Below are 19,506 nucleotides of genomic sequence, written 5' to 3' on the forward strand. Positions count from 1 at the left end.
AACTAAACATACACATATATGATACAGTCAAAAGGGAGGGTTTTCAGTGAGTAGGAAGTGGTTGCGCTCAGCTATATTTGCGTATGTGTGAAATTAAGTGAAATTAAGTTCAAGTGAATATGGTGCTAGCCAGGTAGGGGTGACCCCTGTAACCCATATGTGCATGTAGGGAAAACCTACAACAACCTAGTACTCCTAAATCCTGGTCACTCAAACAATGGTGTATTTTAGAAAAAGATCACTATAACGTAAGTCCATGAGAAAATTCTTTGCATAAGAGTTGTTTCTTGTTCTTTTTAATTTCATTTGCATCAAAAAGCAATCAGCACCTCCCACTCTCACTACTAGGCAAGGCGGCCCTTTTTAAAATGATGACCCTGCCCCGGTTCCTCTATGCCCTAAAATACTCGGCTGATTCTGTCCCAAACTCTTACTTCAAGGAAATTGAGGGGTTCCAACGGGACCTATTATGGAGCAGGAGACCGCGCATAGCTTTATCAAAACTCACGCTTAGCTGGTATGACTGCGGAATCAGGCTACCCGACGTTAAGAAATACTACTGGGCAGCACACCTCACAGCAATAAGCCACGGTACCTACGGACGTCCAGACGAACCGGGGATCCGTATGGATCGCTGGATCTTTCCGAATAGGGCCTACACTCGAGTACTTTATTCCAAACCAGACAGATATCCACCTACTGGACCTACCAACCATACAGTCAAGATCTGGCATGCTGCAAACAAATCACTAGGCTGGAACAGTAGGTTGACCCTTGCCACACCCTTATGGGATTCACAACATCTAGGAGATCTGGGTAACTCCAAGGGTTTCGATAAATTGGACCGAATTGGCATTTCGCACATTAGGGACCTATGGGGCGCAGGTGGTGTGAGGACTTTTGACACTCTCCAAAGTCAATACTCACTGGAAGACTCTGAGCGTTTCCGCTATCTGCAACGCCACGCATTACCGACAGCTCTGCCCGGTGTCTCCTCTCCACCAGACAGCTCCCCACTCGAGGACAGGTTGCTTGATGGCCACCCGTCCGAAAGAGCAATCTCTCGAACCTACCAAAAACTTATCAACAATATGGGTGATCCTCTAATACCCCTGAGGGAGAAATGGACTGGAGACGGCATTGAATTGGATGACGAAGTTTGGCAGACAGCGGTCTCCTCCCCCAAAGCGGTTGCAATTCCGGCACGGCTCCAGCTTGTGCAACTAAAGGTCTTGCATAGAATCTATGTAACAGGTCCCCAGCTGGTACACATGGGTGGGCAGACGGACGGATCGTGTAGACGGTGATGCACTCAACTAGGCACATTCATACACATTATATGGCACTGTGAACCTATCCAGGAATATTGGCGTAAAATACATGCAGGCATGAGCGAAACTCTGGAGGTCGAGATTAAGCCAGAAGCGCCCAGATGCCTTCTTAACATCTGGGAACCGACCGACCTAAACACATACACCACACAATGGGACACACTCAGATGTATGATTGCTAAAAGTAACATTGTGCAGCTTTGGGAGGCACCGCACGCATCCACCATTGCAGATCGGGAAAAAGACTTTGACTGGTGCATGCTGAGAGAAAAGACTGTATATACGGCCGACGGCTGCCCCCGAAAATGGTCCAAGATATGGGCCCCTTGGAATTCATATTGTGGAAACATTTGTACCCCCCCTCGCGACCAGGACTATGATGACCCCCCTCTCGCCGTGATTTCCAACGCATTATCCTATAGTATCTGTATGTATATTTGTTTTTGCTGTACCCTTTGTATTGACCTGAGTGGAATTGTACCATGTTATCGAATCTGTTTAATAAAAATGATTTTATAAAAACATTTTTTTTAAAGCAATCAGCACAAAACAACCAGCCAACACGTGTTTCGTCTAGGAGGAGACTCCCATGACTTCTTCAGGGCTATGATTCTGAAAGCAAGGCGACATAATCGAGATGCCGGTGATAATTCCAACCAGGCAGGTCTGTACGGCAGGGTGTGTGAACGTGATCAGTCTATGAGGCGATCTGGTCACAGTGGTATTAAGATTTACTAGGAGCCACGGTTGTGCACACGGGTATGTAAAATGGTGAACGATTTGGGTCAGTGTAACATACTAAATTCCCTGGCTCACGTCCAGTCCACGTAATAAAGGGATGGCAAGGGAAAGACACGGTGTGTCCCCGGTGTCAGTGATTCAAGGAGTAGTGGGAAGCGTCATCCGTGGCTAGCGTCCTAAACTTTCCGGTGCGTTTTGGCTGCGAACCATGACCAGATGCTCTATGCTCCTTAATGGGGTTAAGCAGCAGTACAGCAATTTAATATTGGTATTTGCTGTCCTTCTTAATATATGCGCTTATTTTTTTGTTCATATTATGTTTGCACCTTATGTTTTTTCTCCTGAATGTTTTGCATTGTGCTTGTGTGTTTTCTGAACAAAAGCAGCTCCTACAGATTTAATTATTGAACTCAGACAAGCTTCCCAAAAATGCACCAAGTGGGCCTGAGGAGAGACTTCACTGCTGTTTATGAATGGTCCTCCTCTTTCTTCTTCAATGTCTAACCTCTCACCTCTCTTCATCACTGTCTCTTCTGTAAACTCTCTCTCTACGCACCCCCTTTACCTTCCAATCTAAGTCACTGACTCCCCCTTACACCACCCATCTCTCAATCACTGAATCTCAAACCCACTTTCCTCTTTCCAGCAATTTGTTTCTTTTCTCTTTCTGGCCCTCCCCAACACTGTATCCATAAATCCTTGTCCAATATATCTCTCATCTCACCCCCCCCCCTTTGTCTGCTCCCTCTTTCCTGTACATAGCAAAATGTCCCTCTCTTATAGGTTTTGTCTACTCCACGACATGTCCATTTTCTCTTTCACTCCCCGGCTTCATCACTCTGTTGTCTTTCACTCTTGACTTCCAGATAAATTGCAGCAGAGCTGCCTGTCCGTCACTGCATTCTTCCATTTCCTCCTCTCTCTCCAGACCAGCACATATTCCCCCTCTGAATCACTGTCAACTCTCCCTCCCCTCTTCCCAGCACACCTTTTCTCTCTCCACCAATGTTCTCTTCCTCAATCTGATCTCCCTTTTATCAATGCATATGAAACAATGATTGCCATAGCAGATCCAAATATAACCAAAGCTGAGTTGCAACGTACATGTGATATATTTTTTTAGAATTTTATGGGACACAACATTTATACACATATAGGAAGTGTGGAGTCTGAGATCTTTTTAAATTAAAAGTAAATGATTCAGTGTTGTTCCCGCCTAAAGATATGTGGGTACTGGGTCCTGAAGGGTAGAGGAGAGGTGGGCAGAGGAGACAGTGTAGAGGGGCATTGTGCCCGGTAGGCTAGAGAGAGAGATGCAGGTATTAGGCAGAGGTAAGATGCGTAGGCAGAGTGCCTGGTTTGGAGTTTGGCAGACTGGGTGTTACTACCCTGGAGTGCGGATCTCGGGAGATAGCTGGGGTCGGGGGCAGTCCCCTGACATGTTGTTCCTCCAAAGGGGGTAGAGATAGGGTAGCAAACATATATGGGAATACCTACCTAAGCTGAGGATGCCTGAGGCGTTCTTTTGCGCCATTCCTTGTTTGTTTCTCTGCTCCTTTCTCCATAAACGTGTACTCTTGTGAGGATACAGCAGTTCTTTTGCCTACGAACACACCCCTTATCATGTGGAAGACGCGTACCTATAAAAACCCCACAATATCCTTTCCACCCAAATGGAGATGGACCAATGGGAGAGTAGTGAGACCATGTTTCTGGCAGGCGCTACTCTTGGTCCCTCAGTAAAATAATTAGCGCCAGCTCTGTCTAACATTCAAACAGAGGTCCAGGTACTAAGACAAGAGAACTAGGGGGCATATTACCAACAACTAGCGATAATTATCGCTAGGTTGGCTTAGCGGTAATAATTTTATCGCCGTGTAGCGACGATTTTTATCGCTTAGGAGCCTTGATATTATCAAGGTTTATCTCCTAAGCGATAAAAATCGGCCGAAATGCATGAATATCGCTGAAAAGTCCGCGATATTCATGCATTACCGAGCAAATGCTCTTAGCCATGTTATCCACCTCCCATTGGATAACATGGCTAAGAACTGCTCAGGGCAGGTGTTAGCTTTTGGAGATAATCGCGCTTAGCGCGAATATCTCCAAAAGTTGGTAATAGGAGATAGCGATGTTAGGGACTGTTTCCAGTCGCTAACATTTTGGCACGCCCACTTTGCATGTCATTAGTGATAAATATCACTGACATGCAAAGCAGGGCCCAAGATGGTCGCTATCTCCTACTAGCTGTCGCTAACTGGTGTTAGCGACAGCTAGGTAATAGGGAGATAATTTTATCTCCGCTTTCTTGGCTTTTAAAGCCAAAAAAGCGGAGATAAACCCCCTTGATAATATGCCCCTAGACCCTCAAGAATGAATTACAGAGTAGAAGTGTTGGCTCGCCCTGGGGTCTCTCCTTGGGAACTGAGCCCAAAACAACTTGTCCTGTGGTTCTCCCATCCACCTTCTATTTTGATAGAACGCAAGAATGGGGAGGGGGTCCCCCTACTAACATCATAGTGGTAACCCCTGTACCCGTTCCTTTGACCACACCAGAGAGGTTCAGTGGAGAAAGTAGAAAATACTGTAGTTTTATGAATCAATGTCACTTACAGTTCATGTGCAGGCCTACACCGTTTCAAATGATGCGACCAAAGTGGCATTTATTATATTCTAATTGGTGGGAACTGCAGCTCACTGGTCTATATCTCTATTGGAGACTGATGACCCTCTTTTATGTGACTTTCCTGCTTTTCAGGAACAAATGAGGTTGCTCTTAGATAAACACACCTTTATGCAGGCCAGTGATACTGAACTGTTAAACCTCCGACAGGGAAGAAACGCCTTGCAACTTTATGTCACGGACTTCAATCGGTTAGTGGCAGGAACCTGTTGGCTGTTGACCTCTTTGTTCTATTGAGGGATCAATGATGAGCTAAAAGACGCGTTATCTCAGCTAGTGGATCCCTATGAGGAGTGTACAGACTTTATAGATGTGGTGGTAAAGATGGACCGTCATTTACATGAAAGGTAATGGGAGAAGGGGAGAAACGATGCTCCTCCGGTGTTCATGTACAAAGGGGATAGAAAAGAGGAGAGCAAAACATCCCCAACCAAACCAATGCAAATTGGAAGTTATCAGGGGGCCACTAACCAGAGAAGAAAGAGAGGCATTTAACCTCTGACTTTACTGTGGCAGGGGGGTCATTTCGCTCGGGAATGCCTGGCTCGATCTAAATCTCCCCTTCTTCGAAAGACCATTGCGGTCACACACTGGGGGATCCCACGAATAGCGCAGGGAGTGGGGCCTTCAGCGGTAAGTCAGGAGAGGGTGACATACACAAAAGTAGACACTGTCTTCCTAGCACTATGGTGGCCTTAGTTCCTCAGCACTTCACCATAAGTGTTACCATGGTGTTATACATCACTGACCAGGTAGCCCAATCGGTCCTAATGGATTCAGGAGCTACAGGAAATTTCTTGGATATCTCCTTGGCGAAATCTCTAGGTCTCATTTATTTATTATTTTAATGTGATTTTATATAGCGTGAACATTACCCGAAGGTGTCCGAGCGCTTTACAAAAGAACCAGTTGCGTTACATAAGGACTTTGGATTACATAAGTTACATAAGAGATACAAACAGAAAGAATTGCAAATGTACAAGTTGTAAAGTCACTCAAGGAAGAGATACAAACGGATCCAAACGGATAAACTGTAAAATCACATAGGAATGGTAGTAAGTACAAAGGTCTACTACATATACTAGTGGTTAGAGTTCCATATATACAAATTGCAAATTCACTCAGGATTACATTTTAACAGCGATTAGGCATGGAAAATTATGTATTACATATTCACAGAGCAGAAAATTCTTGCCATCGTTCTGCCAGGTGTTCAGGTGGTGCTGCACTTAAGGGTGGTGGTGTTGGGTCCGGAGGGACCCTGACTTTGAGATGTCCATAGATGGTGGTGGGGGAAGCAGCATGCTGGATCCCCGGGCCGATCTTGAGGTCATGGTGGGCTTCATCTTTTGGATAGAGGAGGGCACTTCAGGTCGTATAAGAAAAGGGAACGGGACAGAAGGAGTGGGGTATAGGGAAGCATCCCAGTGAGAAAAAAAAAACAATGAGAGAAGGGTGAAGAGTTTCCAGAGGTGCTCCATTAAGGCGACCAAGAGACTGAAAGACAGATCATTCAGGGTGTCTGCCCCTCCTTTTCTCTCCCAGCCACACCCCATTGGACAGGTTGATCCGAGGTATCAGCTAAAGGACGGGTTGCTGTACAAAAAGGAAAAGATAGTTATGCCCATTGAACGTAGAGATCAGGTCTTATATTGGGCTCACTCCTCTTCTCTAGTTAGCCATCCAGGGGTTTACAAAAGCCAAAGACATCTGTGAGAGATTGTTCTGGTGGAAAACCATGGCCACAGATGTGCAGACTTATGTTACCTCACGTCTTATATGTGCAGTGCAAAATGTCCTTCATACCATGCCAGCAGGGCTATTACAACCCTTCCCTGTGCCTCCCTATCCATGGCATACAGTGAGCATAGATTTTATCACCGACCTACCCAAAGAAGAAGGAAAAAACCCACCATCTTTGTAGTAATAGATACATTCAATAAGGTTGCGCATTTTGTGCTACTTCCCAAGATTCCTGCGGCCAGCGATCTAGCAACAGTGTTTATTCAACAGGTCATTCGGTTGCACAGGGTTCCCACAGTTCTTGTTCCAGACCGAGGTCCCCAGTTTATTTCTAAATTCTGGCGAGAATTTTGTTCCTCCCTCCAAATGGATCTTCGATTGTCATCCGCTTACCACCCGCAAACGGATGGACAAACAGAGCGAGTCAACCAGACCATGGAACAGTATTTGCGTTGCTTGTTAGCCGCTTTAAATGGTAATTGGGTAAAGGCTTTGCCGGTGGCTGAGTTTGCGTATTACAACAGCATGCACTCTGCGCTAGACATGTCGCCCTTCTTTTGTGCCATGAGTTTCCATCCCATTGCTGTCCCTATCCAACCCATATTTAGGGTCCCGGCAGTAGACTTTCTTTGCATGAGTCTCAAAGAAATCTGGAAAGATGCACATAAGCAATTGGATTTAGCAAAGGAAAATATGAAAAAGAGGACAGATCGACATCGACGCCCGGCTCCGACTTATGCCCTGGTGATATAGTATGGTTGACCTCAAAGAATGTGCGTATAGAAGGAAGCATCTGCCCAGTTTTATCGGCACTTTTAACATTACCCGAGTCATCAATCCCATAGCCATGAAATTAGAGATGCCTGATGAATACCAGATCCATCCAGTGTTCAGCACCTCCCTCTTCAAGCCTTATGTGCCTTCCACTCACCCTCTAACACCACCACCCCCTTTGGTGATTAAGGATCATGAGGATGATGAAGTGAATGGCTTTATGGATTTCCGGTGACGTAACAGGATCCTCTACTATCTGGTTGACTGGAAAGGGTTCCTACCTAAAGAAAGGACCTGGACCACCTATGTTCATGCACCTCTTCTAGTGAGGAGATTCCATGCTCGTAACCCTGCCAAACCATGCCGGATTAGACAGCCTTTGCTGGGGTACTGCTACCACCCTGGAGTGCGGGTCCCGGGGTAGCAGGGGTTGCGGGAAGTCCCCTGACATGTGGTGACAGACTACCCAGGCTGCACCTCATTTAATTTCCAATTTTAATGATCAAGACCTGTGCACAAATCATCCGGCACTTGTCGCCCTTAAGTGCCACTGTAATTCTGATTCCAAACTTGATGAGAACAAGGGGGTGCACCAGGAAACCAAATCCAGTCCAGTATGTTGTATGAAGAGATTCTTTATTCCAAATTTACTTACAATAAGTGCAATCCAGTCAAGTCTTTCATTCCGAACAAACACTCACGGAACTTCATCAGGGCTTTAGATTAGAGTAGGCTAATATGCCTTAAACTTCCTTAATAATCCAGCAATAACCGTCAGTATAAATGGGCAATCTCAGTCCTGATGTCTGCCACCATGATAAGTGTCCTTTCCCGTGTGGCTGCGGTTCGATATGTGTTCTATATGGGAGCACCTACCTAATCTAAAGATGTATGAGGCGTTCTTTTGCACATTCCTTGTTTGTTTCTCCGCTCCTTTTGCTGTAAACTCTCACTCTTGCGAGGATTGGGCATTTCCTTTGCCTACGAACATGCGCCCTATCATGTGGGAGACATGCGCCTAACAAAATGTGCGTCTCCCGGCACAAGATGCTTGGCTTTATTGAATCCCTTCCTGGTCACGGAGTCAGGCCCAAACAGCTTCCAGGCCTTGAGGGTGGGCGGCGATCTGTTGTGATCACCCAATTTCATGACGGTAACCGCAGGAGCATTTCCTTTGGCTTTATTGAGCTTTCTTTGTTTTTTCATTCATGTGTGGTGCCTCACTTCTTGAGAGAGGACTGCAGGAGCGGTGCCTCTAGAACAACAGCTTTCTGTCTTGCCACACATGAAACCGCAGGAGCGGTTACCTCAGAGTATAAATCTGTTTTCAAACACAGCATTTCTGCCTTTAATTGGATTTCTTGTTTTCTTTACATCTCTACTAGCTTGGGCACCTGTCCCCTATGATGTGCAATAGGGGAAGTCCCCTCCTGAGCTCCTTTTCTTTCCAGGGATAATCTATTGACAGGGAGTGGTGACACCTTCAGTCTCAAGACCTAAGACCAACCCAATCTCGTGTTCTAATTGTTCCCATGAGTACTCCTGTGGTCCTGCTGTCTTGACGACTAATCCCAAATTCATGTCATCCTTCCCTCCCCTTGAGACCAATCACCTGTGCTTCTTGATTAGCGTGGAGGGTTGGTCTGGAGGGGAGAAGGAGGACTATCTCCGTTACCACGGCCCCCTGGCGTTCAGGTGAGTGGAACCTTGACTCTGGGTTACTCCGTCACAGGCGTGACAGATAACCCGTCCGCGGTATTACGAGTCTATTATATCATATGGCACTTGTAATACGGCGGGCGAGATATCTGTCACATTTGTGATAGAGTAACCTTTCCACCAAACTCTAAATCAGGCCCAGAGTGTCTAAAGAAAATGAGGAGATCCTCAGAGTTCAGCAGGGTGAAGTTTATGTTATGAGAAGGTGTCACTTTACAAGATCAGTCTATTCCCTAAGGGTAGTTTAGAAGATACAAAATTGTAAGTTTTAGACATTTTTATTTAAAAAAACACTTCCTTTCTAAAGAGAGATATTTGTCCTGAATGGAGGTGTATTCTTTTGTTTTAGCACGAAAAAATACTCCAGTGGACCACGTAGTGGTCAGTTGAGTGATTATAAAAACTGTACCTGTGATCTAGAGAGAAAAGGGTAGGGGTGATAAGACTAGTGGTATTATAAGGTTGTGACTAGTGCAACCACGTGTGTAGGGGAAACACTAGTTTCTTTATATTACCCTCACACACCCTAGTGGTGTCATGCTTCATCATGGGATGGGACACGCCGCTGTGCGTCACCAAGCGCTTTACAAAACTCCCTAAATAAAAATAAAATTGGCTAATCCTGATTATCAACACAGCCAAGCGACTATCAGACGCCATACTTGTTAAGATAAAAACAAGTGAAGATCATCTATTAACAGAAATCAAAGTTACACTCTATAAAAAGAAACTAGAAGAGGTTAATAAAGAAATCACAGAACATAAGGACTTTCTCATGCAGAATAAGATTTCAAAACTACAAAAAGATCTAAAGAAATTTAGTCATGAGAAGGTCTACTCCTATATTAAGGATGACTATAAAAGTCAAGATACTTCAGATTCTGCATCCACACGAAGTAACCGATCAGGATCGTCGGAATCAGATCAAGATGATTGGTCGAGCGATGGTTCAAATAAAGGCTGGCGTAACAAACAACAGAAACCACGAGGAGGTGGTAATAACCAGAGATATGGACATCCACAGATGTACCCTTGGCCAGGACCCTTTGGTCCAATACCATATCATGGCCCACCACAATATCCAACAGGCCCATTCTTTCAACCGGATTTTAACCAGCGTTTTTTAGGACAGGGCGGAAGAAGAGGCAGACGCGGACGGCGGACTTGCATGGAGGGAAAACCGCCATGAAAACCGTGGCGGAGAAGAAACTCGTACTATGCTTGGCGGGACTGCAGTAGTTCCGTCAAGTACATTGCGGCCTCAAGACTGCTGCAACACCACCAGGGAACAGCGGTTCCCTGGCAGCTGCGGCAGGGCAATGGAGGTCTGACCTCCCTAATTATAAAAGAACGGTCGCAAGACTGCCACACCCCCATGAGTCTGGCGGTCTGTGGACCACCAGACTCGTAATTGAGCCCTAAGTACTGTGACTTATGTGGTTTTGTTGAAAATGCATCACAGTTTTGGCTTCTTGTATCTTCATAATTAGTGCAAGGTACCAAGAAATGTAAATTTTTTCTTTGAGCTGCAGACAGCATTATTTAGGTCTTCCAGCGTACACCACATTTATATGTTGTTACCTGCTTGTGACTATAGGCTATGGTTGCTCTGAGTGTTGCTGCTGTATTATGGCCATTGTAGGCAGCCGTCTTGTTATGCCACATATAACGGCTCACTATTACAACAAGTGGCCTCAAACAGTCTTTCCCTGAACTCAAAGAATCCTTGCACTGAAGCAGGTTGCTTTTAGTGTATTTAGGGCCTAATTACAACTTTGGCGGTCTTCCTACTGGACCACTGCAGTGGGGGTCTGAGGAAGACCGTCAGGCCATTGGCATTCCAACCCACAAGATTACAACAGTAATCCGGGGCTGGGGGTGTGGCAGCAGGTATGTTTGGCTCATAGAGAGCCTAAAAATCATACTGCCATTGTGACAGCGCCTTCAGCATGTATTTTCATGATGTGGCATGCACCATGTTGTTCATTCCACATAGTGCACACACCACCGTGCCCTTTTGGAGGAGCACATATAGAGGCCAATTTACCCAGGCCCATGTGGTGGGCTCTTTGCATGCCTTTCTGCCAAGCATTTCATGGCAGGGTCCGCATCATGAAATGCTTGGTGGAAAGTCAGGTTGGAATCTGCTCGGCAGTGCGGACATTGGCACCTCTGCGATTCCCGGCTGCTTTCCCCACTGCCGCGGTATCCTGGCAGTGACGGCGGTCTGGCGGCAGTCCCACTATCACCTTCGTAATAGGGTGGGAGGTCAGAAGAGAAGGCTGCAGCCGGCCCACCATCCATAGGTATGGCGGTTCTAGCACCAGATGTGCGTGCTTTGATTGGAAAGAAATTGGGTGCTTCCACAGAAATAGTACTTGCTCTCCACTCAGCTGTGATAATTTTGTTTATTTATCCATATGCCTGAGATTGTATTTGCAGCTACAACACACAGTACATTGTAATACTACTAAAGCGACTAGAAGAAAAGAAAATGTATTGTGTCTTTCTCTGACTACAGCACAGATGGGAGGATGGCCGTCATTATCTTTAGACTTCAGAGTGTAGCTTGGTGTTTGAAAGTCCCTGGCTACACTAATCCACTTGAATTTGGAAATCTACCTTGGCAGTGCAACTGTCGCCTAATCTTATGTGATTAACAAAAATGAGCTTTCATAGTGTAATTTAGAGAGGGGCATAGGCTCCTCCCACATTTTGGTTACCCTGAGTACTGGATTTGATTGGGCCAAATGCATGTGCTTCCTCTAAATAGACTGCTTGTATTGCACTTTTTACCTTGTGGCAAAGTTTATACTCACCAGTAATGAGTTGATTATGGTGGCAAGTCTATCATCGTGGCTATCAGCCTGATCTGCTTGTGATGAAATCATATGATAGAGGCAGTAGACCTGAGATATTGTGAAAAGCATTTGTTAAAGTCAATTGGCATTTGGGTGGATTTTATTGCTCTGAATTAAACCCCACAATTTTTTTTTTTCTTATATGGAATCCCATAGATTACCTTACCAGTCAAGGATTTGAGTGTTGGCTACCGTCTCTGACAAACCATAAGCATAGAATATTTGCACCATGCAAATCCTTGTGAAGACATGTTAGGAGAGCTAATGTTTTGCTTTGTCAACTGTTATTTTTTATACTTTTGCGATTTTATGACTGTATGCCAGATGGTTGTCTTGCGGCAAGCCTTACACTCAGTGCAGTAGGCCTGAGTTGGTTATGGTGACAAGCCAGAGATAATAGCTATAGGCTTGATTGGTGTGTGGGGAAATGTTATTCGCAATGCCATTAGTCTGGCCTGTTTATTATAAAAAGTTACTACAGAACCAGTAAGCCTGGCCTTTTTATTGTGAAAACGATTTACAAAAAGGGGGTGGTGATGAACAGAGTGTCTGAGTTAAACAGACCACTCTTACCCAGTCCAAAGATCTGTCCCTCACCACCCCTTGTTGTAAATATTTTTATTGTGAAAAGCATATGGTAAATCCAATATGTCTCTGACAGTTGATTGATATCACATAGTGTAACATGCCAGTGCAAGGTATTTGATTACATGTAATATCACAGATTGCCAAAGTACTAAAGGGTTTTGGTGTTGGTCACCCACTCTGGCAACCCCTGAGAGTAGAATTTCACTTTGAGGATTCTTGTTAGGGTTATGTATCATGTGAAAACATTAGTACTGGCTAAAATCCTTATCAGTTCCCTGAGAAAAGGTAAGTCATATTCCTTAGGTGTGATATGTGTATAATGACAAGTTATGACGAAGCAAGTAGGTCGTATTTACTGTGAAAGCATGTGTTAAAGGCAATACCCCTTCGATGCTGATGACGAGCTCAGCTCGTCATCAGCCACGGGTGACGTGTGCGGATGACGAGCTGAGCTCGTCATGTAACGCGGTTAATTGAAAACAGCCGCACAGCGCAAAAATCACCGCAGCAGCGATGCGGTTAAGGGTGGATTGTTATAACACTGAGCTAATGCCTATAGGCAGGTATTTTGTACATGGACTCTTGAAGACTACTGTTGTAGGCAAAGGCTCTGTTGTTGGTGACCCACCTGAACAAATCAAGGGGATAGATAATTTGCACACTATAATCCTTATTATGCTCTATTAGTAGAGATTTTTTGTTGTTTTGACAACTGCATTCTAAACATATTTGTAATTTTAATATGATATGCGTGATGGGTCCCTTGTTGGAAGGCTTATGAACCAACACAGTAGGTATGAGTTGGTTACAGTGACATGCCAGTAATAAAGGTTATACATGTGATTGTTTATAATGAAAATGTACGATAAATGCAGTAGGTCTGACATATTGACTGTAAAAAGCATATGTTAAAGTCAATAGACATATCAGGGTAGATTATTATTACTCTATATCAATGCCTACAGATAGGTATTTTGGTATATGGAATCTCACAGTTCATCATAGTAGACAAGGGTTTCGATGCTGGTTACCCCTTCTGACTGACATGGGTATAGAGGGTCAGTACTGTCAGAATTATTTTTAGGCCCTCTTAGGAGATATTATGTTGCTTTGCCAACTGTAATTTTGTACACTATGTCATTTTATGATTGTATGCCTGATAGTTGTCTTGTGAGAAAGCTTATGCATATTGCAGGAGGCCTCATTTGGTTATGGTGATAAGCCACTGATAACAGTTACAGTTCTGATTGGTTTATTCTGAAAAAGATTTCTGATGCTATAGGTCTGATCGATTTAGAAAGAAAAGTTATAATAAATGCATTAGGCATGACATATTGATTGTGAAAAGCAAATGCTAAACTCAACAGGCATTTAAAGACGGGTTGGTATTTCTCTGCATCACACCTACGGATTGGTATTTTGTTACATGAAATGTCACAGATTACATTTGTAGGGAATGATTTTACTGTTCTTACTACCTCTGACAAACCCTAGGTGGGAGGAGATTTGCGCTATAACAATTCTTGCTACAATCTCTTCCATGCTGTCTGCCAAGATCTTGTATTATTAAAACAATCATTAAATAATACATACATGCATTTATATAAATATTTAACCATATAGTTATCCAGAGGACGTTTGAGTCTGCTCTGTTCCGCCATTGGCACGTCTGTCATTTACACTCTGCCTCCATTTATGACAGAGAACTGCATGGGGTAATTGCTTAGTCCTCATCAGTTACTAGCTATTTTGCCTTGTGAATGCCAGCAGTGTTTGATCATTTTCCCTTCGAACAGGGAGAGAATGTTTTTTGATGTTTAGCGACTGTTTCTGTCGCAGAGAAAACGCACCACCACAAAGAGCGCCGTGAAGTTTCTCCGTTTTTGAACCACAACTGCCTGTCTTGGAAAAACCGAAGCCCAGGGGAAATCGGCCGCCGCCTGACACCGGAGTCAGGTAAGGGTCCCTTGCAGTCCCATAAAAGATTGGGAAGCATATTGGGAGGTAAACAGACCTGGTAACGGAAGACAAGCACGTCCCAGGAATACCAGTGATGACCCCACCTACCTTCGCGCAGAGAGCTGACTGCTGCAAACAACACGAAGCACTGCAGCAAACAGCATGCCGAGTCAACCACGAACGAGGGGACTGGCAATGCTGTAAAAAACTTTGACTGCAAATTGAAAATGACACTCTGTGGAACTGTGGCTCAACACCCCCTCCGTGCAGCAAATGTGTAATTAACAGACTTCAAACACCAGTGGGACTCCAGGTACCATAATGCCCAGCAAATCGCCAGTGGCGTCCATCATAGGCGTGGCATAAATGTGAACAAAACCACCTGAACCCACTTTCAAATTCGAAACTCGCATGGACTGAGGCAATACCTTTGAAGAAGTTTTTAGCCAAAACGAAACGCGTCAGGTGCCGCACACTGCTAATAAAATGCTGCTTGCAATCTGAATACCATGTGCGTCTCCTTATCTCTTCGAACAGGGAGAGAATGTTTTTTGATGTTTAGCGACTGGTTCTGTCGCAGAGAAAACGCACCACCACAAAGAGCGCCATGAAGTTTCCCAGTTTTTGAACGATATTTTAAATACATATATATATATATATATATATATATATATATATATATATATATATATATATATATATATATATATATATACATATTATTTACAAAACATATACAATAGTTTTAGCGCAGGATAGCGAAAGGGTTAAATTTACTGTAACGACTCCAGTGAGTGCAACAGTAGGGAAAGCATTGGATAGAGTAGGGGTAAAAATTACTATTCCCACTCCAGCAAGTGCAGCAGTAGGGAAAGCGTTGGATAGCATAGGGGTAAAAATTACTATTCCCACTCCAGAGAGTGCAATAGTAGGGAAAGCGTTGGAGAGCGTAGGGGTAAAAATTACTATTCCCACTCCAGAGAGTGCAACAGTAGGTAAAGTGTTGGATAGCGTAGGTGTAAAAATTACTATTCCCACTCCAGAGAGTGCAACAGTAGGGAAAGCGTTGGATAGCGTAGGGGTAAAAATTACTATTCCTACTCCGAAGAGTGCAACAGTAGGGAAAGCGTTGGATAGCGTAGGGGTAAAAATTACTATTCCAACTCCAGAGAGTGCAACAGTAGGGAAAACGTTGGATAGCGTAGGGGTAAAATTTACTATTCTCACTCCAGAGAGTGCAACAGTAGGGAAAGCGTTGGATAGCGTAGAGGTAAAAATTACTTCCCAATCCAGAGAGTGCAAAAGTAGGGAAAGCGTTGGATAGCGTAGAGGTAAAAATTACTATTCCCACTCCAGCGAGTGCAACAATAGGGAAAACATTGGATAGCGTAGGGGTAAAAATTACTATTCCCCCTCCAGTGAATGCAACAGTAGGGAAAGCGTTGGATAGCGTAGGGGTTTAAATTACTATTCCAACTCCAGTGAGTGTAACAGGTGGGTAAGCGTTGGATAGCGTAGGGATAAACATTACTATTCCAACTCCAGAGAGTGCAACAGTAGGGAAAACATTGGATAGCGTAGGGGTAAAAATTACTATTACCACTCCAGAGAGTGCAACAGTAGGGAAAGCATTGGATAGCGTAGGGGTAAAAATTACTATTCCCACTCCAGTGAGTGCAACAGTAGGGAAAGCGTTGGATAGCGTAGGGGTTTAAATTACTATTCCAACTCCAGTGAGTGTAACAGTAGGGTAAGCGTTGGATAGCGTAGGGGTAAAAATGACTATTCCCACTCCAGAGAGTGGAACAGTAGGGAAAGCGTTGGATAGCGTAGGGGTAAAAATGACTATTCCCACTCCAGTGAGTGCAACAGTAGGGAAAGCGTTGGATAGTGTAGGGGTAAAAATTACTATTCCAACTCCAGTGAGTGCAACAGTAAGGAAAGCGTTGGATAGCGTAGGGGTAAAATTACTATTCCAACTACAGTGAACGCAATAGTAGGCCAAGTAAATACTTCTTATTTAAATATAAATAATATAAATAGTAACACCAATTGCAAATTAATTACAATATTTTACAATTGTGTTAAATATATTAAATAATCAATTTAAAATACAAATAAAAATTATTTAATAATAAAAATGACCTACTAATACTAATTATTTACCTAATAATAATGAAATAATTAACCATTTAAAAGTATTTTGAAAAATTAACTCAATACATTTTTTATTCAATAATGTAATTACTTACAATTAAATTACTTCACAAGCTATTCCCCTAAAAACACACAACCCACTACAGAAATTAGTTATGTTAAAAGTAACATAATTATCAATTAATCAATTACAATAAATTACAAAACATATTTTAATGAATTACAAATTAATAATTAATTTACAATTAATTCTAAAGAAATACCAATAATTAAAATAACATATTTAAATAAATATAATGAAATTACTTCCCACCCTATTCCCCTATAAACCAACAACCCGCTACAGAAAATAAATTACTAAAATTAACATATTTATCAATCAATTAAATTTAATTACCAATTATATTTTAATTAATTGCCAATCAATAATTTATTATCAGTTAAGTCTAAATAAATACCCACAAATTAATTTACATATTTAATTAATTATAATAAAATTACTTCCCACCCTATTCCCCTATCAACCCACAACCCGCTACGGAAACAAAATTATTAACATTAACATATTCAACAATTAATCAATTAAAATTAATTATCAATTATATTTTAATAATTGCCAATTTTTAATTATTTAACAAATAATTCTAAATAAATCCCAATAACTGAAATAACATATTTATTTTATTATAATTAAATTACTTCCCACCCTATTCCCCTATAAACCCACAACCCGCTACAAAAAATACATTACTAAAAATAAAATATTTATCAATTAATCAATTAAAATTAATTAGCAATTATATTTAAATTAATTACCAATTAATAATAATTTAACAATTAATTCTAAATAAATACCATTAAATAAAAAACATATTTAATTATTTATAATTAAATTACTTCCCACCCTATTCCCCTATAAACCCACAACCCGCTACAATAAATAAATTACAAAAAATAAAATATTCATCAATTAATCAATTAAAATGTATTAGCAATTATATTTTAATTAATTACCAATTAATAATAATTTAACAATTAATTCTAAATAAATACCAATAAATAAAATAACATATTTAATTAATTATAATTAAATTACTTCCCACCCTATTCCCCTATAAAACCACAACCTGCTACAGAATTATATTACACAAAAATTAAATATTAATATTAACTTACCTTAAATTCGATATTTTTGTTGTCTATATTCTGTCTAGTCGATATTATGTCCATTCTATATTTTTAATTCGATATTATTGCTATTCTAGTCGATATTAATTTTTTCTAGTCGATATTTTTGTAGTCTATATTATGTCTAGTCGATATTATGTCTATTCTATATTTTTAACTCGATATTATGTCTAGTCGAAATTAAAAACTCTATATTTTGACTAGTTACCAGGATTTAGATCTGGGGTCCAATGATTAAGTCTCTCGTCACCTCGGCTAGCACCATCGTCCAATGAGCGGGTGCGCTTGTGGAGTTTTTGTGAGTATTTGGAGGCAAAGTGATGTTGCAATACGAGAGCGAGTAAAGGCATATAAAAGAGCGAATCCCCTTCCTGTTTCTTCTCTTCAGCGAATGCGGTCCAGGACACTCTAGGGTGGAAACGATGGTAGAAAGTGTGAACGAGGCAAATGAGGACAATACACTGTTTAAATAACTGTGCAAGACCGCCCACTGCTATGTTTAGTTTTGTTATTGCAAGCATATGTCTGCCGTATTGAGGCGGCAGCATTTCTTTTCTGCCTGCTTTCTTTTAATTTACCTTGTACATGTTGCTGAGTTTGTGCGTGTTTTATTTTGGTTGCGTCACTGGGTGAACGCAAGAATGAGTCAGTGGATTGATGAATGGATGCCTGAGTGCAAAGATGCATGACAGCGTGCACATATGATCACTTACTTAGTGCCTAAGCCTATCAATGACACAAAAGGTGCATTTATTCATAAGGCAAACTTATTCACGTTGCCTGTGGTTGTTGAGTCTATCAGCAGATCTAGGTTGTGTCCTGTTTAGCAGTACGTAACAATCTATCTTGCTCTCTGCTTTGTCTCTCTCACTAGGGAAGCGGCTGTGTCCAGGGGAGGGCCTGGCCCGCATGGAGATCTTCCTCTTCCTCACCGCCCTCCTGCAGAAGTTCACCTTCCATTCAGTCGCTGACCCCGCCAGCCTCGATCTTGCTGACCTGAGGAGAGAATTTCGACGCACAGGCCTGTCCTTCGAACTGCGCGCTGTCCCACGGCAGATCATATAGGGCTGAAAATGCAGGACAATGGAACAGAGGGAACAAATAAAGGAATAAATGAAAATAAATCCTGTAAATAGTAGCATAAACCAAATGCTCATTATTTGAGGGACCATGTTAGGTTTCTAATCCATGGTGAGTCAAACTTTGAGTGGTGTTCAATTTAACATTTTGAATAAATTACAGATTTGTAACAACTGAAGCATATTTGAACTTGAAGAACATTGTGTTTCTTTTCAGCTAAATGCAGGATATGCAGAGTTTTCTTCTTCTCTTTTAACTAAGTGCATGCCATTGACTGCCTTCACTCATTGGTTCCTGGGACATTGTGGGTGTCCCCTCTCCCTGCATTAGTAAGACTGTGCATTGAAAAATGTTCTAAATAAATATCGAGGATCAAGACGAAATGGGAAATTACTTTATATGGTCATGGAATTCCAAGGTGACATGGCAATATCCTTTAAACGTACATCAGTTAGTATTTTATTCCGTATAATACATGGTCACAACTTCACTCTTCCCAGAGACCTCTTTAACCCTTGGTATCTTACTTGGTCATATGATAGGAAGAGCATGTTTGCAGACATGAACAACGAAAGTGGAATCAGTAGTGTGAAATTAAACCCATCCCCCCCCAAAAAAAGTAATTTGTTACAAGCGCATATTAGAATCAGTTGAAAAATTCAATAAAATTATTTTGAACTTA

General features: G+C 42.2%; 1 protein-coding gene across 2 annotated transcripts in view; it reads left to right on the top strand.

The window, feature by feature from the left end:
• The window catches only part of LOC147692501 (cytochrome P450 2G1-like), a 591,635-nt gene that overhangs the window by 561,190 nt on the left and 10,939 nt on the right, over positions 1-19,506 (top strand). For both annotated transcript variants that reach the window (XM_086938711.1, XM_086938712.1), the window contains exon 10: positions 18,619-19,473. In XM_086938711.1, the coding sequence (XP_086794837.1) occupies positions 18,619-18,809 (191 nt within the window). In that variant the 3' untranslated portion in view covers positions 18,810-19,473. The remainder of the gene's footprint in view (positions 1-18,618; positions 19,474-19,506) is intronic.

This window comes from Lissotriton vulgaris, chromosome 9 (genome assembly GCF_964263255.1).
Source record: "Lissotriton vulgaris chromosome 9, aLisVul1.2, whole genome shotgun sequence".
Lineage (NCBI taxonomy): Eukaryota > Metazoa > Chordata > Amphibia > Caudata > Salamandridae > Lissotriton > Lissotriton vulgaris.